Source organism: Bicyclus anynana, chromosome 3 (assembly GCF_947172395.1).
Source record: "Bicyclus anynana chromosome 3, ilBicAnyn1.1, whole genome shotgun sequence".
In the NCBI taxonomy this organism is placed as follows: Eukaryota; Metazoa; Arthropoda; class Insecta; order Lepidoptera; family Nymphalidae; genus Bicyclus; species Bicyclus anynana.
Window position 1 is genome coordinate 7,178,246 of NC_069085.1, and position 26,287 is coordinate 7,204,532.

The 26,287-nt window shown below is 34.3% G+C and overlaps 1 protein-coding gene across 2 annotated transcripts in view; it reads left to right on the forward strand.

The window, feature by feature from the left end:
• LOC112050048 (uncharacterized) overlaps window positions 1-26,287 on the forward strand; it is a 220,098-nt gene that overhangs the window by 109,250 nt on the left and 84,561 nt on the right. For both annotated transcript variants that reach the window (XM_024088171.2, XM_024088172.2), the window contains exons 3-4: window positions 15,453-15,511; window positions 18,668-18,728. In XM_024088171.2, coding sequence (XP_023943939.2) covers window positions 18,682-18,728 — 47 coding nt within the window. In that variant the 5' untranslated portion in view covers window positions 15,453-15,511; window positions 18,668-18,681. The remainder of the gene's footprint in view (window positions 1-15,452; window positions 15,512-18,667; window positions 18,729-26,287) is intronic.

Here is a 26,287-nt window from a genome sequence, read left to right on the forward strand (position 1 = left end):
TTCCTTAAATAAACGTCACCATCTGCTAAAATGAACATTTTAACACATTTGTTTAATATATTTGGCTGTAAAACTCAGTTGGTATATTTACTTTTATCGCCAAAATTCAAATACTAGAATGTCCAGTTAGGTATGTCCAATTTCGAGAAAGAGGTGAAACGTCGAATTCAACTCGGCTGGGCTGCATTCGGGAAACTTCGCGACATCTTTTCGTCCGAAATTCCTTAGTGCCTGAAAACAAAAACAAAAGTGCTGGAATGGCGACCCCGCACTAGTAAGGGCAGTGTTGGCCGACCCCCCAACAGGTGAACTGACGACATCAAGCGAGCCGCAGGGATTCGCTGGATGCAGGTGGCTCAGTATCGTGATGTTTGGAAGTCCCTACAAAAGGTCTATGTCCTGCAGTGGACGTCCATCGGCTGATATGATGATGATAATGATGATGAATGTTTGAAGTGGATTCAATAAACACAAAACGGTTTGCTTTAAACTTTGTTGATAAAATATTTTCCTGAGACGTGCTGTAAACTTGATCAACGTACCTCTATACCAGCCAATAGACGACAATAGAATCTATACTAATATTAAAAATCTGAAAGTAAGTCTGTCTGTCCGTCTCTCTATTACCTTTTCCCTAAACGACTGAACCGATCAAAATGAATTTTGGTATAATGGTAAATGGGGCCTTGTAGCAAAACATAGGGTACTTGACCCTAAAATAAAAATAGAAGGGTTATTTTAAAGTTACAGTTTTTAAAATTTGTTCATGAATCATAAAAAAATATGAAATATAATGTAGGTAATTCAAGAATTTTTAAAATTCAACCCCTAAAGTGGTGAAATACACGTTGAAAGTTTACATTGTTTTCTACGCGGACGAAGTCGCGGGCGTCAGCTAGTAATTAATATAAAACAAACAAAACGGTCGAATTGAGAAACCTCCTCCTTTTTTTTGAAGTCGGTTAAAAACGATTACATATTCGTTATTTTTTCAATTATCAATCTAATGTTATCACACATCGGATAGATTTTAACTGAAATTAAAAAAAAACATATGCAACGCTGTCATCAGAGATACAAAAGCGGCAAATTGAGAACCACCATCGGAAGTCAATCAATAAAATGTCGCATAAGCTCTGGCGAGCATTTAGCAAGATTACAAGATTACACTTCGGGCGGCGCGTCACTTACACGTCGATAATCCTTATCAATGTGCCCGGAGCTGCCATTAAACTGCCTAATGTAGTCACTGACTCCATCCTAAACCTTCGCAGGTACATCTAAAGCCGTTTAATGACAATGTTCTCCGTTCATTAAGTGTAGGGTACGAGAGTATTTTGTCACATGTCAGTGAGATGCTAATTTGTTCACGGCATCCAATATAGGCCCGGCTGTGTCTCATACGCTTTTACGGCGGAGTATAAAGTGAATCGTTTATTTATGCTGAATATTTATACTTGCCATTGCCTTTTACCATATACGTTTGGAAATCTGCGGAAAAAATTTGAATGAAACCTGTTTGATTTATTACTTCTATTCATTAATCTTGTCATATAGAATGCATCTTCCTTCTTATGCCCTTCCTCCTCTTTTTACCTAACATTTTACCTTACATTGATGCAAATAAGCCCTAAGATATTTATTTTTAAGATGGAATGACAGTCACTAATATTTCATAATTATTTCTTGTTCATCTTTCATTTATTAGAGTGTACTCGATCCAGTTCTTCTGGAATAATTAGATCACAAACTCAACTTTCTCCCCTAACAAATGCACTAAGGTAGTAGTAGTAGTAGTAGTAGGTATACGTCACGTACTGTAATACGTTCCAAATTCAAATTTAAAAATTGCAGGCGTGACTGGTTTGACTGATATTTTGCTTTCAAGGCGACATCCTAAACTCTGTTCATTAACTCAGTTCGAACGATTTTCGTCATATCATCACACGTCTGTGTGATGCTAATTTGTAGCAGTACAGACTCGAGCGTATCCCTAAACACGCTTTTGCGAACAAAATTAAAACTGCCTCGTATGCTTATGCAAATTCTTTATTTAAAGTTACAATATACTTGCACACGTTTGGGGAAACTAGGTCTTGCGCGGATATTTCACGCCACTTGACTTTCACACAAATGTACCAGTACAAAGCTTTTGACTGTTTATTTTGCTTTTTGCTTTATAGCACGCGATTGTTTAAAATATTTTCTTAACACATGTTTCAGTGATTTTGTATTGTGTAACAATGGAATTGTAAAACACGTTGTTTTTGTGTGAATTGAGTGAAATATTATATTTTCCCCTTCTTTCTCTGTTCAATAATGTTTTGAACCCATTCACACATTCGTATTTGTGAACAATCTAGTGTTTAAATTTAAAGTTAACTAACAATTTGTCACTTTCTAACATAAAAGGAGATAAAATTAAGAATTGTGTTTTCAAACTTCGAAATATACACGTGTGATTGAAAATTTCAACTATCACTAACTTTTTTTTTTTAAAGTAAACAATTTAAGAATATCCAGATCAAAAACCTAAAGTTTTCTGTTATATCTTGACAAGGAAGGACCAAGGCTTGGCAACAATTGCAGCATGTTTATGTATGTACACACCAATAACCTCGAAACTTGGCGTAACCCTCGTCAATTCGTGGAGGCAGTTTAGACCTAAACACTTGCCCTTGTCTGTCAGTTTGACTTTATTAAACTTTTAGTGGAGTTTTTACTTGTAATAACAGTCTACGAAGATCAAAATAATTCTGTTAACGATGAAATATTAAATCTATAGCTCATAATTAAGGTTATAGAATAAATAATTGTCTAAGATTTGAAAAGTTCGAGACTTTATCCTAAAATTAATTTCTCTTTACCAATAGTTTCATTATCAGACATTAATGTGTCAGACATATTCCATCTGAAATGTCTTGTAGCAATTTTTTGAATCAGGTGGCAGGGCAGTTACGAACACTGAAATTTTGAGGAGATCTCACATGGGCGGCAGTTGTTAGAGGCATTATTATTGAAAGGTCAACTTTCCTAACAAAGTTCGGTTATGCCTGTCACGCCCGGGCTCACTCCAAACGATGAAGCGAAGGTGTCGCCTTTGACAGACACGTCATGGAGAACGTAATCATCATCATTTTAATGGCTCACTACAGCGCCAGGCCTCACTGCTTATATGAAAGGGGAAATGGAGCTTCGCACCATGCTGGTTCAATGCAGATTAGCGGACTAAACAATATTAAGAATCCTTGACTAGTCACTAGACTCTTTATCTCTGTAGGTAGAGTACCAATGTAATCGAAGAAGTAATAATGATTTATAAAAATCATTATGAAATAAGTTTAATTCGATAATACATCAGCAATATATTTTCTAGATACAATGAAATAAGTAACATACACTTCTGTCATCCTACGTCTGTTGCAACACTTAATTGAGATTTATTACCATCTGAGAGCTCATAAACATTAATTCATTTTATTTTTATTGCCTTTACACTTGAAGCAAAATAGTAAATCATTATTTTATTGAAACTTATTAGGACTTCTCCCGTTTAACTATCACTTTTCAACGAAGTGTTATAAATTGATTACGGTGATTTTGTTTATTACTTGTTTGCATTACTAGCGTCACTAAATTAATAATGATATGCTGATATGGGCCAGTTTCACCACCTTCTGATAAGTGTCGGGTAGCTTATTCACAAGATTTATCTTTATAATTTTACATAGAGTAAGAAAATTACAAACATACGGTTATGTGGCACAGGTGCTGAAACCGTAGGGTAACCTAAATATAACTGTAGGTATTTTTATTTATTCTTTACTTCACAGTTAAACATATACTCCTATGATAAATATCAACACAATATCTTCATTTATTTTTTCATGTGTTAAACCGATTTTAGCTTACACAGGCTAAGATGAATAAAAAATTCTTTGACTCATTGAGATCCATTTCACGGACAATATAAAGTTATCGCGTGTTCACGCAAACGGAGTGGAAGGAACAGCTTTAGTTTATTAAAATGTACTTTCGGCCATTATTCCAAAACACTAGAAATCTTCCAACTCCATTAAGAAATCGCTAAATTGTTCAGGTTCACTGCTTGCAACATTTGCTATTATCAGTATATCACTTGCAGTAAACCTTCGGCATCGACTATCACAATTGGAACACAATAACGACCAATAGGAGTCACTGTCTTTGATACTAAATACTCAATACTAGTTTGGTTGTAAGCCTCGTCAGGCTTGTAAGGTCCGATCGAAACACGCTTGGTGTTAGGTCACAGGCTATATCTAGGTCACACGGGCACAGTTTACTGTCATCCAATCAGCACGCTAACAATGGACCAATTTGCTATACACCCATTCCCGATGCATATTAAACGGTAACGTAAAAATATGCAGAATGTATTCATAAAGATATAAATGTTCCGATAATGAGCTTTCAATGTCAATACATATTAACATTGGCTATAAGACATGACTATTCTAGCAAATAAATTCTTATCTCTGTATTATGTGGAGTATCATTAGGCTTATACCACAGTAAATATACCTAGAACCTAGTAATTGCACTCCATTAATAATAATATATGTAAAATAATAACATTTGAAGTAGAAAACGTTTTCACCGAGTATTTTTAAAGCAAGCTATCAGCTGTCATTTCAAATTCATCTCCATTTATATTTTAAGACGGAAAGTGAAATGCTCTGTTAAATCTTATTTTTGCATACATTGTTTAAATCATTCTAAATTATATCGCATTTCACCGGCAAACAATACGTGCATTGTTTCTTAAGTGCGATTTATTTAGAGGCCGTTCGCACGAAGAACTTTCGTTTAAAACTTGATGTATATCGGTTGGTCGACTTGTCAACTATTCTTGGGGAAATCAAGTTGCAGTTTATTTCTTTTCGAGGTATAAGATTGCACCGTTAATTATTCAAATAAAACAATTTCAACGTTAAAAAGTCGTTTCTTCCAAATTCTATAGGTACATTCTCTCTTCTAGGTGTGATTCCGCTATTTATTTTAAAGTGGTCGACAAATCTTCCACCTATAGCACGTCTTATTCCAATTCGAACATTAATGCCAAAATAAAAATGTCACTAACAACGAAGTTTCCATGGAAACAAACGATGTTACAGCGCTGTAACTTTAAAGAATGCTAATTATCTCGTCTTTAATTTTCTACGAGTAAGTTTGATTATTTATACAAAGTTATCTTTTCAACATTCAGGTAACATAACACAGCGTATGTTATTCTTTTTATCATTTCCTTTTGTTACCTACACAATAATAACGGTACGAAGGATGGGCGAGTTTTAATTAAAGAGATCATATGCAGCCAGCGTAATGGGATCCGCTCTTGTCAGTGCCACTTCCTAGAGCAACAATTCCATCTTGAGACACTTCATTTATTATTCACAATGAATTGCTCACCCCGATGTTATCTACTTGCAACTTCTTTTGTTTATTCAACTACATATATACGCGACTACTATACGATAGTACAGTTTAGTTACTCGTGATTTTAGAAAAACTGCAATATTTTGCTCTAAATTTCATGTATGGTTTTATTAGCAGTAAGTACTTCTTTACTAACTTTTCGTTTTTCTTTACTTTAGTGGTTAGTGTGTTTGACTAATTATTATGTATGGATCATTTGCTATCGAATCAAAGTCTTGGATCGGGCTTTGTAGTATGTCTTGGTTCTTTCTTTCTTCCAAAAAATTCTCATTAGCAGCATTCTCATTGGAAAGTAAGTGTTGGGTTGTTACTCACACGTACTTTTTGGAGAGCAAAATATTAATCCCTTCAAACAGATAACAATGTTTGAAAATGATCTTTACGGATTTTATTTATTACCTTAAGCGAATTGGTTCTAAGCATTAAATCTGCCAGTGTGTCACTCTTCAATATAGGCCGATGATGATGATGATGTCTAGTATATCTAATGGAGAGGTAGTACTAGTAACATTTGCTTTGGCTTTGGTAAATCATCGTTTCGTCTCGATCAGTTTCGAGTACGTTATGGGTGGTGTTTAGTTACGGAGGCGAAACCCATTCGTCTATCAAATCTCATCAATTGTGTTAAATGATCGATCAGTTGCGAGAGTTAGATGGCTGGTACAAGTTTATTGAATCAGATTAATGTATTATTGTTGACACTATTCTCGAAATGTAAGTAATGGTAATTGTTCTTTCTTTGATGTAAGTTTTTGATTGACCCACATTTGATTATTTGTGTTAACTTAAATTACTGTCTTACTTTCAATATAACTTCAGCAGGAACACAAGTGAAAAATTTTATAACCTGGAAGTAACAAATTATTTATTAATCATAAAATATAATTATTAATTAAAAGAAATGCACAATAAGAAGAAGTAAATACTTTATCACAACAATACGAATCATATTGAAAAACATATTTTATCCATATTTTGTGGAGCTGACTTTTCAAGAAAGCTTTCATTAATGAGCATAAATAACAATGTATTCAGTACAGCTGTAACATTTACTGCCGCCCTGTTAACGTCCGTAAACCCAGTTATCCATCACGACTTGTAATTTATATGGCAATTTGAGCTGAATCCTGTATTCATTAATTCTAATAAGGTTCCCCTTAAGGCCAGTTTCCTTATAAGGCTCTATATTTACAAATGAATTCACACCCTAAAGCTGTGATATCACGAAGTACCCACTTAATCACAAAGACAAATTCTTCTTCATAATCAATCATATTCACCACCATAACTGTTTTAAATTTTAGTACCGACTGATTCCTAGAAAAGCGTGTTATTATTTGTAATTTACGACCATTAGTTATTTCAGCTGAATACGGTTTTCATTAATTCTGATAAGGTCCCCTTTAAAAGGATAATGACCGTTACGAGCGGGGAAATGGGAAATATTTGTAAATTAATTCAGTTACTACGACGAAAACTAGTTTTAAGGTTAAATTAATTCACAGACTATTAAAAACTAATAGTATTTGTTTTAATTATTTAATATATATTATTCATAACTGTTATAACATATTCAATAATTACATGTTTTTTTTAAATCCAACCCAATTTCTTTAAGTGCACGTACTTTTATTTTCAACGACTGAATATTCAGTTGAATGAAAATTTCAAGCATACAAAAGATCAGGTTCAAGATCTGCGTTTATGAGACATCCAAAATAGTTTACTTATTGAGATGTTATAAGAATGGATTGGTTAAATCAATGTAATACATGGATATCCGAAATAACACATTCTTACATATTTACTATTATAATATCGTCTCAATATATCTACCTTTACCATTCGTGATTGTTAGAGCGTTCTTTTGAAGCAAAAATAATATCAAAAACAAAAACATTTCAGTTGACGAAAGGAATTGGCTTAATGTAAAATTCGAACTACCAGGAACTCATATCGAAGGGGGCGCCTTGCGCTACCCTATGTGCCAACACTCTTTGATACACGCCTTTTGATGTCTGCATCGTACAATGCTACTTTCATATCCGCACCAAAAATAACTTTCTTTTGACTATAAAATTGCATTTTTAGGCAGCGCTTTTACCGGCAATGAGGATAATTTAGGGCTATGAATTATGTGTGCTCTACGCTTAGTTACGGACTCTCTGAAGGTTTTCAGAATTCCTTACATGTATTTACGTAGGTATTATTATATTTTTTACGTATTTCATTATTATTAAATAGAGCAGTTCTCTATTACCTATATATAATAGTTTTATTTTTAAATAATCTCCTTAACACTGCATGTTTACACTAATTTGGTGGAATTTTATCAGATATTTTAAAATCAAAAATCATTTATTTCAAGTAGGCTCAGTTTACAAGCACTTTTGACACGTCAGTTGACTATTTGTAAAGATTCTACCACCGGTTCGGAAGGCAGGTTCTGCTGAGAAGATACCGGCAAGAAACTCAACAGTTGCTCTTTTGAAAAAGTCATACACTATTATAATTTACAATTAATAACAAGTACAGTTTACATTTCTTATAGTTTTACTTTCTGTGTGAAGGTGGAAGCTGATCCAACGGCCTTCAAGCATCTTTATCATTAAGGAACTCATCAATGTTGTAGTACCCTCGACTAAGTAAATGTTTTTTAACACATTGCTTAAAGCTATGCATTGGCAGGTCCATCACAGTCTTGGGGATCTTATTATAGAAGAGTACACCCAAACCTACAATTTAATAGATTCCCTGCCAACTTTGTTTTTAAATTCACCTAAAACCATTTAATCGTTTGTAATTTTTAATTTTTCGGTTGTATCTTCCCGATTTTTCTAATTTTCATTTAAATTAAAAATTATCAATCAAAAGAACGTCGTGCTATTTTTGACTTTTCGCGGGACTTATGCACGGCAGTTTATTTTTACTGCTATATGAATATTAAAGATGAAATATGGCTATGAATGTTATCAGCAACAATTATGAGCACTATCTAGCATAGTTAAGAGAATATTAACTTAATCAGACAATTCTAAAAAGTCTGCCTACAAAGTAAAACCTTCTTCAATAGCCATTTAAGCTGAATTGTTGTAAATGTTAATGCCGTGTCCGTAGGTTCTCAACACCGTATAGTGTCTGCCGCACATGCACATTGAAACTGTAATCGAGCCGTAAAAACTTTTACTATGCCATTTAACGTGCCGCCTTTCAGATAAAAATCTGTCTTCATGACTGAAATGGGTAGTGTTACATTATTATCAACATTAACATACTCTTTATAGGAATAGTTTTATTGATATTATGCAATAACGTTCTTTCGTATTTTTTTTTATATTTCATTCACGCAATGCAATGTCTATAAAGTGTAAAATACAAAGAGTTATCTTTCTATTTTACACTTTATTGATATTGCAAAAAATGTTCTAATGTACGAGATACACGGATACACATACACGTATACAGAACTAGCTTCTTTTCTAGCTTAGTAACCTTAATCTAATAAGAAGATTAGTTAGTTAATAAGAGACTTAACAGCAACATTTTTTTAATGAATACAAGTAGACTTTTCTTATCTAACGATCATAACACATCTCAATCCCTAACCAATTAATTTATTAAGCTGTTTTAAGATTTACAGAAGTTTTATAAGATTATGTCAATTTGCAATATCACGTAAAAGCTCTACAACATGAATCGGTAGGTCATGTTTCATACTTATGATTATGGTTTCTCCAAAATATATTAACGTTTTTTTTTTTATGAAACGTTATGATCATAAACTGTAGCTACTCCTATATTATCGAAATATTTAACCAGCTAATTCGATATTTCTATGAGAAATTCAATTAGTGAACATATTTAACCTTCATCAATAAGTCCTATTTGTTTATTTTTCTTGGCTGCACAAAATTTCAGTAAACGAAGAGAAAATATCTTTTTAATGCAGTCGCCTCTCTTGTCATCAGATAAAACTTGCCAACTTCGTTAAATTGCATTTCAATTTTGTACTTTCAGGACGTTGCATGCTAGTACACGGAGTGTAAAATACGAGTGAGCGAGTCGCCAATGTTATTATGAGCCACAAACTTTATTAACTATGCAAATTACCTATCTGCAAGCATACTCAGAGCTCCTGCCATTCTTTCACAAAGATTTTTCACAAACTCTCAACAAGAGTTGCCAACCTGTATAAGATTGATCGCAGAAACAAAACAACTTTTATACATTTTCTTTGTTTGATACTAGTTTTATATATTTCATGTATTAATTTCTCCTACTTCTTTTTCTTTATACTTTCTTTAGTTTTATGGTAAGAATATATCTGTATGAAATTTCATTTATTTCATATTAAATGTTACTGAATTTTCACCATTAGCTCTATTTAGTTTTACAATATTTATATTGACTGCGTCAGCGTAAATTAGGTTTCAAGTATAAAATTTTTGATTTCTTATTCAGTCGGATTTCATATTAATAGTAAGAACAATAATAGAATAAAATATCTCTTCCTCTTGCAAAAGACGAAACAACGGAAAATAATTTTGTTATTATCTAAAATAGAAATTCTGATACCAGACGTCTCTTGTTATATCTTCGTGAAACAATTTGTAAATAAATTGACTTCAATTCTTTTATCTCTTTCGTTGTTGGTTCTGGATGAGCAATGCTTGATGGGTTCTCTACAGATATCTAAGAAGGCACCGTGTTTGATGGAAAACAGGGAGTGGCTATGTAAATTGTTAATTTTAGATCAATGTTACTTACTTTAATCATCAATATTACTTACTATTGTATTACTATTAAAATAATGAATACAAACAAATTGTAATATTCACGTGGAAAAGAAACAAGTCAATAATAATTGCAATAACCACTCGAAGACACATACGTAGTACCTATGAAGAAATCTGTAATAATAATTATTTTCATTGTTGATTTTAGAATTTATAGTCAAAATTGGTGAAATTCTTGCCGTTAAGTATCTCATCTATTAGGCAAATTTTTCTCGTGGAAATGGGCCGGCAATCAGATAGTCGTACTGCTGTCGTCGATAAGGAGCTCAACTCGAGCTGCTTTTAAATATTCCGCTTGAATAATATTTACCTTGCACTAGGGACGAGGTGACAATTAATTAAACTTCGTCCCCGCCACAATGTTTAAGATAGGAATGGTTTGCTTGTTGTTTCTTCTATTAAGCGGGGAAACTTCTGAAGCATTATGATTGTATCAGTTGTTTCAGTTGGACCGAAATTTTGCTCAAGTTAAATGAATTTTAAAAAAATCTGTGAAGGAACTTACGCTGTTCTGCACGCCAACTCGCAATGTTACAAAGGTTGTTATAATTTGGAATGAAACCTTATCCAACAACAGAACATCAATTAAATTTTAATGATTAATGATGATATCAACATAATGATGCAAATTCGTTTATCGTTAAGGAAAATTTTATTGTTAACATTTTCTAGATACAAATTGCTAAAGAAGAAGAAAACGTTCAATTTAACGTTGAATGCCAACAACATTTACTTATCTATACAAAAAATGTGGAAGAAATTTCATGGGAAGGAATTTCCAACTCGACAGTTAAAAGCGTTCATTGTACAAGCGTTCCCGTTTTTCTTTATTGAGAGAAGCGGTATGGCAGAGGCGACGGCGTGCACTGGCCTGCAGCGAGCCACCTACATCACTGATTCTCTGCATATCGAGCTTTCAAAATGAAAGTGACCTACTCATAATATAACATTTCTTTTTTAAATTTTAGTAAAAGTTGAAATATATCTTACTTTAAGGATTTAAATACATCTATCAACCATTTGTTTACAGCGCATCCTCAGTTATTTTGGATATATCTCATGCTGTGGTAACTACAATTTGAAAAAAAAACTTGTGATACGAAATGTAGAAGGCAAATAGCCACGATGTAGATCTTCAACCCGATAGCCCGATCTACTCAAAGAAACAGGTGTCCACACCTATTACAGTGCCATCCAGCAACTGTACTCGATGAAAGAGCATTGTTAATCGCAAGATGCAGCGCGAAGGTGGTCACGATTCTCAGTCGTGAGGGACCGGCTGGAGAGAGAGAAGGATAGATACATATTTTGAACTTTAAATATTCCTCCTTCCTGAACAACAAAGCTAAACTGTTATCTGTTGGCTTTGTATCTCAATAACCCTTTGTATTTGTATCCTAATAACCCTTAACCGTACTATTAAGTCTCTATGTTTACTAGAAGCAATAATTTAATAGATTTGACTTTGTGATTGATGTTTTTTTTCAGGAAAGATCCAAAAACATTTCCTTAATCAACTATTTCATCCTTACATCATAATTATCTTTAAAGTAGTCTACGTCTATTGGCCTGTCCTTTTTACTCCTGTTTCTATCATGCAGTATAAAGCAAACAGAGAAACTGAATTGGTCAGCACACATGGATGATTTTAATAGCTTCTCTCCTTTGTTGATCGCTAACTGGGGCATATGGCCACTGCAGGACTTGGCATTGTTTTACAACGGTTAAACCGCTTGCTCACTTTGATAAAGATAGTTTAACTTGTAGTACAAATTGTATCTGTATTTTTTGGAATTATTCCAATGTTTTCAATGTTCAAATGTCTATATTGGTCACTAACATTATCTATTTTGAAAAGTATGCACGATAAGAAATTTACAAGTAACATCTATGTAGAAGAACTTTGGTCGTGTTAATAACAATAATTTAAAGTTACCGATCAATTTACAATTATTACGTAATGTTCACAAAACATTGTTATAATGGCTAATTGATAAATTTCACTTTTAACTATTACATCATGCTGTAAGTGTAATATATCTATTACGAAGTTTAAATTTTATTAGATTCGTTCAATTTACTTTCCTTTTATGTTATAATCAGTGTGTTCAATCATTTCGATCTGTAGAGCTTATCTATTTAATGCTTTACTGAACAGATTTTATATCACATCTCTGAGCGAATCTGCGCGTCCAATCACATTCGGAAATCCTGTGATAATTTGAAATCGGACTAAAATTACTATCACTACATATTTTTGTACTACTTTTATTTGTCCTAGTCCTAGTGATATTATAAACGTGAAAATTTGTATGGATTTTTGTTACTCTTTAATGACTAGTAAACCGATTTTAGATTTGGAACGGAGCTAGATTATATCCTGGATTACCTACCACATAGGCTACTGATACTGATTATATTTTGTAGCGTTTCGTTAAAGCTCCCCAAAATCTAAGTGACTTCCTCATTGGTTCCATCACAATCATTTAGATAGTTACCAGAAAAGAAAAATCATTTAGATAGTTACGTAATGGCAATATCGTAACGGTGCATTACGTTCACTCGATGGCACAATACGACAAAAAGCTTTCGCAGAATAACAAAGTAATATTTATTGAACTATTATTTCTGTTCGGATGCTCCTCTGTAACTTTAATAAAGTAGGTTGTTGGAAGTGGGTCGCGCACCGGGAATGCTTTGTTCGCACCCGTTATAATATATTAACTGCATTCCTAGTCCCACTTCATATGTATCGATTGGACACGTTGAAATGCAGTAACCCACTGACCGCCATAGAATATTTCACGAGAGCATATTACAAAATTGTTCAAATTTTTGCTCCTGTATCGCTCGTATGATTTTAAACCGACTTTCAAGCATTCGGATAGAATTCAATTTGTAGCATCGCATCTGCCAATTCGTGTTACATGAGCAAGGTATCGAATTCGTACGGTAAGGATATTTTGATATTGAATATTTGATGTTTGAGAATCGATAAAATGAAAATCAGTTACCGCAAAACAATGGTTCGTGTTATGGACTGTCGTTTTCCGATGATTTATTATTTACAAAATCAAAATCGGTGGGGACTCGTCCTCCTACAGATCCACAGGCCGTAAAGTGTTTTATTGCAGCCGCAGGTGTGGGAGGTACCACAGCGGCTCGTAAACGTTTACGTGGTCTTGTTTTAGACAACTCCTAACTATCTGCCGATTTAGGTCAACGCGAAACTTTGATAACTCCGGGAATGTAATATTTTTGGTGCAAAAATTCGCTTTGCAAGCGAATTTTTGCACCAAATTTTTTTGAAAAAACTGATCTCATTAGAGAGAGAGAGATAGCTGATATCACCAAGCTTGATAATAATAATAATAAGTACCTACTAGTATGACCTATACAGTAGGTACCGAAGAAGAAGGAAATTTATTGATATCAACTACAAAAGTACGTATAAACTTTACCAGGTATTACAAAGAATTACAAAGTTTACATTTACATTTTGAAAAATAGTAATAAATACATATAATATTATTTTTATGAAATTATGATAATTACTAAAGTAAATGAGTAAAACAGATACAGAACAGTCTTCTGTCATTATTCTTAAAATCTAATCTTGAAATATAAAAAGTACATATTTTGCTTAACAAATTTTTCGTATCGTATACATATAATATTTAGGCATATATCGGGATGCGCAAACCGGTCAATCTTGCATTTGGGTCAACGGGACATGGCCGTCTGTGCCAAGGGACCGCCTGTAAATTGATCCCATACTACAAATGAGTTCACCACGTGTGAACGGAGAGTAACTTAAGACAATTTTGTCAAATTTAACTTATCTAACACCTCCACGCAACTGTCTAATGTAGTATGCATGTTCGACTCAAACACGAATATTTTATGAAGCTTGCTTGAACTCAGTTGCTGCAAATTGGAATATGTGAACGTACTCAATATTCGATGTAAACAAAACGTCTTACTGGACTAATTGTCATCATCACTGTAAACGAATGGTCCACTGCTGGACACAGGTCTGTTACTTTTAAAGGGATTTCCAAACACCACGATTTTGAGCGACTCTTTGTAACTAAAAAAAACATTTCTTTGAAAATTACTACGTCAATACTCAATGTTCAATGTAATTTTATTAACTGTCTTACTGTATACAGGATTAAATTACCATCAATAGAAGCCAATTTACTTCCACTATTGGTCATGGGCCTCTTATAAGGATATCCAAGCACTACGATTTTCAGCGTCTCCCTGTAAGCGAAAAAATATTTCTATGCAAATCAATCATACTACGGTGAAAATTTTGATGTCCAAAAATTTAGTTGTACGTATCTAGTTGTTCTATATTCCGTGTGAAATGGATGAAATATTTAAATGGGACCTATTTCGGTCAGCAGATACGGGTCGAAGTTCACGCTGTCAATCATCTGTGAGCGACGTTCTGTTGTTTTGATAAACGTTTTCACTGTTATATTGCGTTCATAGTTGTCATTTCTGTTGAATTATTATCTGAGTTGTGCTAAATACTTAATACAACTTTTAGGACGTAAATATATTTAAAAACAAAACATGACTGCTGACCACATTTTATAAATGTTCAGTTTGTCCTAAATATCATGAAAATTCCTTTTAATTTTTTTACTTTGCAGTTTTTATTTTAAAAATACACGATAGTTTTCAAATCCAGAGCCAATCCTGTTTCATAAGTACTCGAATACCAATCTCGTATCTAGAATGTACTCGCAGTTACTTGGATTGGCTACGTATGTTATACTTTTTAGTTTTAACAATAATTAACATTTCAAGTCTTCTCCATGTTTGTTGCTTAAAAACGTAGAGAAAATATTCGTTCGCAATACTACAAAACCGGGCCGTTTAAATGTGCTTATCATGAAAATGCTTATTTTAAATTATTATTTCATGAAACAAAGAACGTAATTAAGGTAAACAACGTACACCTTGAACATAACTGCAATGTTGAATGAGTAGTCGTACCTTAAGGATTTTCGAAATTAGAATTGATTAACTGTAATGTACCTATGATCCATTTCCATAGATATCTCAAACCAATAAATAATGGTAAAAGTGTAGGGTGTTTATTGCAAATTCTACGTTACAGTACGTTTAGACTTTTGTTAATAATATTTTTTGTGTTTGTTTCAGATATTTGGAATGATCCAAAATAACATTCTACTCTACCTACCTCCGGACCAGTCGTCCAGGTAAAATTCACAACATTTTAATAAACTCTTTCATTGCATAAATATACATTAAGACCTCTATATAATGTGTTGTCTCTTGCACTACTATTCAATATTATAAAAAATCGGAAAAGGATATCTCAATTAAATGATTTTTTTTCTTCTAATTATGTAAAACGGTTTCTCAGTGATGCATAAAATGAGATTAGAATATTAAACAATCAAGGGTGCTTTATGATTCCAGTCTCTCTTCAGCAATCTCTTTCGCAGTCTCCCCTGTTAGAAAATTTCAATATCAACAAATGAAACGTCAAACTGGGTAATACAAAATCCGTCTCTATCTCAATGCATTCTGCTTTTGTGATAATAATTTACTAGTGTGCTACTTTATTTATTTTGTTGATTTAAGTGATTTTATTTAAAGAAGTGTATTCCTTAACGCATTTATATCATCATCATAATCATTATCATCATCATCATCATCATCATCATCATCATCATCATCATCATCATCATCATCATTATCAGATGATGGGCGTCTATTGGTGGAATATGGTTTGCAATACGGTCTGGCTCAAGACCATAGTGAAGCAGCTCTCCGCAACCCGTACTGAATCTGTGTGTGTCAATTGTATTCCAGTTCCACCATGCTTAGTTTAATCATGAAACTTAGTTCGACATAAGTTCCGCTTAGAAGGATATTCCTGCAGAATAGGTCGCTGGCAAGGTCATTATTGCACGTGTTTCTAAATAGTGTGCTCTGCTATAGGTGGTTTTCTGTACATCCTACCTATTACACTTCATATTGTCGAATTCCAGCGCTGTATGAGTTCTGTTTTTGGTGGCTCATAACATTAACCGAGATAAGAAGACTACGTGGCGACGAATTGAGGACCCTATTTCCTTATATAAACTAAATCAGCGGATACATAAATCAACAGTTAATACAATTATACGCGACACATGTTAGCGAGTGCTAGCGTAATGGCAAAATTGCGTGTCTCCGCGAATTATAGCAAGCGTTTTACACAATAACACACAATGCCAAAATGCCTGCGATTTACAAACTTAATACACTTAAAACTTTGTAATAAAATTACAAGTATATAGTATTACATATTTGAGCGTGGCATATCAAAATTATAAAATTAAATAAAGATTATATTTAACGAATAGGTAATTTTTCTCGATTCCTCGCTGCTTTTGCATTGCTTGCTCCGAAACGTTATAGGTATCTGCTCGTAGATATATGTAGGGACCATGTTGCTCTCAGTAACTCATTTCCCTGAGCTTTTTTAGCTTTTACCTTATTATACGTACTTTTTGTATACCGTTACAATAAACTTATTATATAATTACTATATTGTTACTGCTTGTTTTGAAAAGATAGCAAAAAATATAGTTACTAAACAAAAATCCATTTTATCATTAATTAAATCACATTTTCATACTTCTAAATCATCGATATAAAGTAATACTAATTATTTAAAAATAAAATGATGATTTTGAAAATATATGACGGTGTATAGCCCAGTGGATATCGACCTCTGCTTCTGATTCTGGAGGGGGTTCGAATCCGGTCCAGGTCATGCACCTCCAACTTTTCAGTTGTGAAATTAAATATCACGTGTCTCAATCGGTGAAGGAAAACATCGTGAAGAAACCTGCATACCAGAGAATTTTCCTAATTCCCACAGCTGTGAGAAGTCTGCCAATCCGCATTGGGCCAGCGTGGTGGACTATTGGCCTAACCCCTCTCATTCTAAGAGGAGACTCGAGCTCAGCAGTGAGCCGAATATGGGTTGATAACGACGAACGACGATGATGACAAAAAACATCGATGTATAATTTTTAACAGAATATTCGTCGTCAAAATCTGTAATTAATCGATTTATTATAAGAAATAAGGTTAAATTTCAGCATTCAAATAATTAATAGCTCGCCATGGTTTAACTCCAATGTATAACCTTTAGTTAAGATGTCGCTTAAATGCAACGTTTCGACACTGAAATATTCTCTCGGGGCCATCGATCAAGCTCTACGGAATTGATTGCTGATTAAACTGCTAAATTGCAGCTTTTATCTAGAAGAGAAATTGTCTAAAGTGGATAGATGAGCTATAGTACGAGTTGAAGTAACTTAATTTACCTCTCAGGAACTGTTTCAAAATTCTATACAACAGCGGTATGCTGAAACCGTTCAACCTGAGGATATTTTAATACGGAATGTCTGATATCGATAAAGTACTCAAACACATTTAGTAAACTTCGTACCTATAATATGTGAACTACGTAGTATATGTTTATACTAGGGTATTGCATATACCTACTACTAGAGAACTCGACTAACATTGTTTTGCCCGGACATTTGAATTGATAGTATGCAATGAAAGTTCTCAAGATATCAATAATAACATCATATTGTATATTTTAATAGTTAATCTCATATCTTATAAAAACATAAATATAAAAATGGGAACCATATTCTATATCACAGATGAGTATCGATATCGATTATGCCAACCAAAGATATGTTATCTAAGTAGGTGCCAAATTCTGTAGATTATAGAACTTAGAGTAAATTAAAGTTCATTCGTTCTCTCTATTTGGATGACGCACTTCCGTGCGTCTCAATTCGGGACAATAAACTGACGGGATGAAAACCAATAATCCTATCCTAATAATATTATAAACACGAAAGTTTGTATGGATGTTTGGATGTTTGTTACTCTTTAACGCCGCTACTACTGAAGTGATTTGGATAAAATTGGAATGGAAATGGATTATACTCTGGATTAACACATACGCTACTTTTTATCCCGAAAAAGTCCATGGTTTTCCGAGGGATTTGTGAAAAACTAAATTCCGCGCCGACGAAGTCGCGGGCGTCGGCTAGTCAATGATAAAAATTTGTCTTAAGTTTTAGGTAATAAACAACGTCGCTTTGTAATAATTTTAGATATTGATGACGCTTTTGAAAAATAGTGGCAACAACACAATAAAACAATTGGACTTGTGTTTTTTTCTGCGGGAAAAAATTAAGTCGCAGTTCGCTCGATTAAATCCGCTGTATCGTCTGTCTAATATAAGATAAATGCTGTCTTAGTAGTATTTAGTGCAGGAAAAGATGTGGAAAAAGGTCGTGTCTGCGTTAATGGATGGTATGTTTTTTTTCCAGGGCGTGGGCGTGAAATGGCACGCGCGGGCATGCTGCACAGGGGAGGAAAAAATGGAGCTGAGTAAGTGGCCTATCTTGAACGTAAAGCCTTACGCTGTAGTATTTATTAGTCTCTTTTTTATGTTTGTGTCCGAAGACTGTGTTATTTTAGACTGGCAATTCAGTAGTGTATAAATCATTAATTTCTTTTACTAATGTTTGTAAAAAAGTACCTACTTATATGACATGCCCAGTGGATACGACCTCTGCCTCCGATTCCGGAGGGTGTGGGTTCGAATCCGGTCCGGGCCATGCACCTCCAACTTTTCAGTTGTGTGCATTTTAAGAAATTTAATATAACGTGTCTCTAACGGTGAAGGAAAACATCGTGAGAAAACCTGCATACCTGAGAATGTTCTTAATTCTCTGCGTGTGTGAAGTCTGCCAAACCGCATTGGGTCAGCGTGGTGGACTATTGGCCTAACCCTTTTCATTCTGAGAGGAGACTCGAGCTCAGCAGTGAGCCAAATATGAGTTGATAATGATGATAATGACCTACTCATAAATTGTCAGTTAATGTTGTCACAGTTTTGGAGGATCTAGTATGAAGCAGCGTGGTAGATCTAGTTAGTAGGTAGTTTTAAAATCGTCCGTGGGCCGTTCAATAAAGTTAAAAATTAATAGATGGCAGTCTGAAAGCCAATTTTGTGAAAAAAGCTGTCTGACGTGTTTCGTACAATTTATGCGGGCTACAGACCTTCAATTTAATTGGACGGTTTTAACTGTATCTAATCGAATTTTTAAACATAGTCATTAGAAAAATCTCTATCTACAGGTAATTTTAACTGAACAATTGCAAGTGTAACCCGCATTACATATATTATTTTATTTTAATTGCCCTCAATAAATTAAAATAATGACAATCTGTCAACTTAATTGGATGTATACAAATTGGAAGTAATCTGCGGGCTTGACCGTTTCACTATAGCTGGTTATAAACATGGAACCAGCGGTTAAATTAAAGCACTCATTTATTACTCCTATCATCCGTGAATTTACTATCACGATATATTAACGCCTATTGAATTCATGCATTGGCAACGTTATTATCATCATCAGGCTATTTTTATAAGCCCATTACGGGACCAGGCTTCTCTATTTTTCATCATATCAGCCAATGGACGTCCACTGCAGGACATAGGCCTTTTGTAGGGACATCATGATCCTGCCCCTGTAGCCAAGTGGCACGTCGATTCTCTTTCTACGATCGCAAACGTTTCGAAAACTAGAAAAATGTAGAGGAATGACGTTTGCTATCGACAGGTCGCGTGATCATAATCTGTCATTACCATACATTTTTCTAGTTTTCGATGCGTTTGCGATCGTAGAAAGAGAATCCACGTGCCACTTGGCTAAAGGGGCTGAGCCAGATGTATCCTGATTGATGTCATCAGTCCACCTGGTGGGGACGACCAACACTGAATTTTCTAGTAGGTGCCATTTCAGCACATTGAGAACCCAACGTCCATTGGCTCTTTGAACTATGTGCCCCGCCCTTTGCCACTTCAGTCTCGCGACTCGTTGAGCTATGTCGATAACTTTGGTTCTTCTGCGGATTTCCTCATTTCTGATTCGATCACGCAGAGATACTCCGAGCATAGCTCGTTCCATCGCCCACTGTGTGACTCTAAGCTTCCTTATGAGGCCCATAGTTGTTAAACTCAAGCGAAATTTAATAAACATTTCACTCAAATCTATACCATGTGAATAAACATGAATGAATGTGTACCAAAGCTATATTCGTGCGACAGCAAAGTTTTGCTTGAATAAAGCAATTCTGATGATACAGATTTAGGCGTAGTAACCGCTTGTTGAATGCATTAGCATTCAGAATCTACGAGTAGGCTACATGTGACCTGGTTGTGTCAATTACGCTGGTTGACTGAAGTTGGTAACTGACTTTTCAAGTCCAAGTTTAGTCTTTAGTCCTCTGTAGTTCGAAAAACGTTACACCTACTATCTTGATAAACGATCACTTGGTAATAAATAAAATCATATAAATAAAACACCTATAAATAAAAAAATATTCTTTTTCTAAATTCCGCTGTATAATAAATCGGACATAGGTGTCAATATTTACATGTATGATAGTTTTTTTATGTTGTAAATTACCAATTTGGTACTTCATAAGATTACGATCTGTCCTACTTATGTGACTAATTAGTAACTTTAACCTAAACCTATAATATATTATTATTGAAGTTATTAAGATAATGTCTAATAACTTAATCTTGGCCTTTCACTAACTATTAGGTATTTTAGGTTACTTTGTTCATCTTTGAATCTTTCTTTGTTCATGAATGTATCATAGTTGTCGTAAAAATACGTATTGTCTTGTATATTAACTAACGCATAACGTCGACATAAATCAAAAATAGGTCTAATTATTCGAAAATGATTAGTCTAAATAATTATTCCTATAAGTCTTGTAGCTCAGTGAATACTCATGTATCTATACATTAGTATTAGTGCGAGAAGTACATGCATTTTGCATTAGAAGCATTAGAAGTTAGAACATCGCAATTTCCGAAGGGACTGAACTACGCTTACAATGTCGACGAGACGGAACAGGGACAAAACTGCCCTTATCATAAAGTACTTGAGCGTTGAAGGCGGGGTGGGCGGTTCGCATCGAAGAGTGGCAGGTGCGCGCCTGATAGAGCTATTACTTATTTTAATATTTTTAATGCCTCCGGGAGCAGATGGCAGTTTCCCATCGTCGAATGAAATGATATTCTTTTGTATCCTATAAACAGATTATAAATTTTCCATAAACTTTACTCCACAAAAGACAGAAATAACAAGTTTTACTTTTTTTATATAAAAGTACAATACACGGTACAATATACTGCCAAAAAAAAAAAATCCTCAAAAACGACACGAGTTCAAGCAAAATCTTGAATCAGAATAAATACGATTTATTGAAATTTCTATATTAATCAAAACCTTAGCGAATGAACGAATTAAGGATAGATAGATATACCTAGAGAGATGTTATATTATATATTTTCTATTTCTTGTATTAGTAGATTTATTTACACTTTATTTATTAGACAAAGTTGTAAAGCATTTATTTACAGAATTGAAAGCACTAAACAGTTTGAAATCCGCCCTAAAGCCTAATTCGGAGTACTTTAGCATTTTAGTCGAGTAGCGTACTAAACTATCTGCTACTGCCCAAAAATCGTTCGCACTTTGTTCGAGTACAGTTCACAAGTTAGTGGTGGTTTGCAAGATGAACAACCTACAACGCATAAAGTAAATAATGTGATTAAGCTAATAACATTTGCTATAATAGAAGAAATGGATGAGGAAATTTGTGTGATTAATAAAAACATTGTATGGGTACGAAAATGGACGACGAATTGTATCTTCGCTCCAGTGAAACGTCATTTTATGATTTTAAAAGCAACTAATGAACTCGACTAATTCACCAGGTTCGGGCTTGGTTAGTCGGCGAACCAGTGAGCGTGATGCGTAGTGGGAGACGCTACTCGCCCGTTAAAAGAGAGTAAAATGGATTGACTCGACTAAGCTACTCGACAAAATTTTTGGTGTTCAGACACGTTTAGTAGCTAAATTTTACTCCACTCGACTAAACCATAAGTAGTCCGAACAAGCCTTATCATTAAGTAGCATATATTTATTAGCTAGTAAGTATCTTCTATGCAAGTGCGTTTACTTGCACTCGTGCTATTATTAGTACAGTAAATGTAGGCTAAAATCAGCTACAACCTCCGATTTCGTTGAACCTACTCGTATATGTATTCTGTGCTATATGCCGTTTAGTCATTTACAATTAAGCACGTTTGTCAAGTGCTAGCTTTTTCAAGCTTTTTCACTAAAAACGTAATTTATAGATACATTTTAGATACCTATATCTTTTTAACATCACGAAAATAAAGTTAACTTGTCAACACACGTCGTTAGCGTTTTTCAAGTAGCGAATATTCTAGAAAAACTTTCTCTACCGATACTGGCCGGTATCTGTGGTACACATCTGAGCAGGAGGCAATTCGTCTTGTCGTTCCTCTGTAAACTTCGTAGACTCCTCCCGAGAGATTCCTTCTCGTGTCTATATTCCGGTGCTTACTATTCATTAGGTATCTTGATCTTATTACAAGGAAGATCTTTATTTTTAGCCATTTCCGGAACAGACGTTTCTTTTGTAAACATCTATTTTTGCCATTTAATTCATATCGAAAGATCCTTCGTTCCTTTTTTATTTAATGTTGATGTCTGGTCTCGATATCGTTTATATTCTTGTTACGGCTCCACATGTATGTATGTTTTTGATTTTTAGTAAATGTTTCCTTTGTGTTCCGCTACATCATCATCATCATCATTATCAATCCATATTCGGCTCACTGCTGAGCTTGAGTCTCCTCTCAGAATGAGAGGGGTTAGGCAAATAGTCCACCACGCTGGCCCAATGCGGTTTGAACCTACGTCCTCCGGAATCGGAGGCAGAGGTCATATCCACTGGGCTATCACGGCTCAATCAATATAACATATCACGTCACAAGTAATGTGTAGTGAATACATTTATATTCGAAGAAATTTTCCATGTAATATAAGGTTGTATAAACACTACTTGAAATTCTTCGATATCTTACTCATAACGTTCATCGCTAAGCGAAGGAGCCCACGTATCACGATACGCCGCAATATCTAAGAGTTACCATCGCCGCAATATCAGCCAGTAAATTTCTCAGATTTAATAAAACTCACCGTATTCCAGAAAGCTCCAGTGTTTCAGACGTGCTTTTAAAATATCAGTTTTGCATTTTTTGACACAGAATGCTCTTGACTGCGATCACACCTACGAATATCTCTGGATCTACTAAACCAACTTTGAAAAATCCTTTACCACTAGAAAGCCACTTTATTTGTGAGTGTCATTAAGCCTATAAATTATCCCCGTATTTTTATGGGGACAGGAACTATGCGGCTGATACTACGTGGCTTTTTAGTGGTTCAGAAACTTTACGTCTTTATAATACGAGTATTAGTATAGATTTCTAGGGATTAAAATTTGTTGAGGTCGATCCTTATTACTCAGGGGTAAGAAAATGGGATGTTGGCAGATTCTCTAACCTACCCGATATGCACACAAAATTTCATAAAAGTCCAACCCAATCTAATCTAGGTCCAGCAGTTTCGGAGGATTTTTGTAAGGACCCTCGTCCTTACTATAAGAGAAGCTAAACACTGGCTCATTTCGCCACTGGTAAGGAAAGTAACCGCGCACGACCACTCAAGTTGAACGCCTGTGACAGACTGACTCATTGCCCCCACTACCAATGTACATGAGATAGTGTATGTAGTATTGTAGGTATCTATTTAGTATACACAAACACTACAAGTTTGGTAACAAACACCGCAACAAGAGAATTTTATGTATTAGATTTTGTGGAACAGCTAAAAAACAATACACAGTTTCGTTTGATGAAAACTTTTCCCCTACACCTGTGCATATTTATTGTCTGTCTACTACGTGAAAATAACGTCACTTCCGGAGTCCCCCCACACATTCGCCCGACAACAATACGATGTTGCATGTAATATTAAAGGCTATCCCGAAGTTGGTCCGCGCTTGGTTAAGTCACTTATTTCTGCTTCAATGCAACTTTATCAATGTCGGGAGTGCTCATACCGTTAAAGTCCAGGGCCTCCCCTGACCTCCCCTGACCCCCGAGATTTCTCACCTCTTCTATTACCCCCAGACCAACTTTAAATTGTCAGCTGAAACTTTGCTTGCCACTTAAACGAGCTTTATTTGTTCACTGTAACTTATTTTTTGTATAACTCTTTCTGTATACTTTTGAAATCAAGTATTTCATTTTACTTGATACATGTGTAATGTAGTCGACATTACGCATGTATGAAGTAAAATGACACGGTTCAGAATTTAAAATTGTATACTGTTTTAAGATTAACAAGCATCATCTGTATGATATTAAAGTATGAAAAATAATTCTCAAGGTCTTTTGTGAATATATGTATATGCATGACAATTATTGCTCCATTGTGGTTACATACAATCTACACATGTATTTTATGCCTTAGATACATAAATAGGTATCAAAGGTTGCAAAAAAATCTGCAAATAAATATATTGATTGATTGATTGAACACGAGACTTTTCATGTACAAAGACAAATTTCGAATGATATTTGAATTATTAAAATAGGCCTGACATGCTTACACTGGAATATACTCGTAAACAAAAACATTTCGTACTCAGGTGGAAATATGAGAAACTCATATACTTACACTGTACACAAGTGATATTTTTTCTCTGTATCGTCAAGGGGCTGCAATATTTTAATAACAAATGAAGGCTGCGGGAATAAGGCTGATGTTTTGGCAATGTTCAGCCAATGCGGGACTTGTAAGGGAGCATCATAATACGAGCATATCTTATATATGTGCGTATACGTTGAAATGGTCCGGAGGGAAGATGATATTTGATTTTATCTACGATGGTAATCCGTCACGCGCATATCCGAGTATTTCACGCAAAATATCGTTAGGTATGTCTGTTTATACATACTTGTATCCAATTTTTCTTACACGCGCCAAGTTTTATGGAAAATCCACGTGTAAACACAGGTAAGAACCTCTCCATTTACTTTTATCATTTTCGGAATTCTTAGAAATTTTCAAAGACTGGATATTTTCTCATGTGTAAAATTATATACTGTAAGCTTTTTATTATTTTTTTTATCGATGTTACTTGACTTTCATAGTAATATACTAAAAGCGTTTATTATCAAATGTATAGACAAACAGATATTTCTATATTAACAGTGTTTTTTTTATTTAAATTTTTAATAATTGAAAAAAATGTTTTAAAATAAATGAGAGAAAATAAAAAGTGTCCTACAAGTGTCTGTGTGTGTTTTCTTCCCAAGTTAAGACAAATGGCTACCATTTAATTTCACATCTATATTTAGATTAGATAACTTAGAAACCAATCGGCAAGTTAGCCTCTTGTAACCAATTTTGTAAACAGTAAAGTAAATTCGGTACCGTTTCAAGGATTTTATGGAATTATGAATCAAAACTGATTGACGTTTGCTTAAGCTATGCAAATAATATTCCGAATAACAGAAACCTTACTAAATTACAAAGCCTGTGGTGTACAGAATTTTATAATTTTATAAACGGTGGCTACTGGAGGTAGCAGGTTTCAGAGGTTCATAGTTATCCTAGTAGAACTTTGCTATATGCTACCCTCCAAAGCCTCTTCATAATCCATAATTGCCTACGCTATTCATTTTTTATAGAAGCATGAGCTAAGAATATAAAATAAATAAATAAATATACTTAAACAACCTCTATTTCAATCTTTAAAAGGGACCGTTAACAATATTATTTATCTTATTACCAGACTAGCGGTCTGCCACGACCTCTTTAATCCAGCCCTTAGTATCGCAGTAAAAATGGAGTAACTTCTCGCGTTTCCCAAACATTTCCCTTCACTGCTCTGTTCCTAGTAATAATAATAATAATAATAATAATAATTTATTTATTCATCAGAAAGCAGGTTTACAAAGATTACTTAAATATAATAAG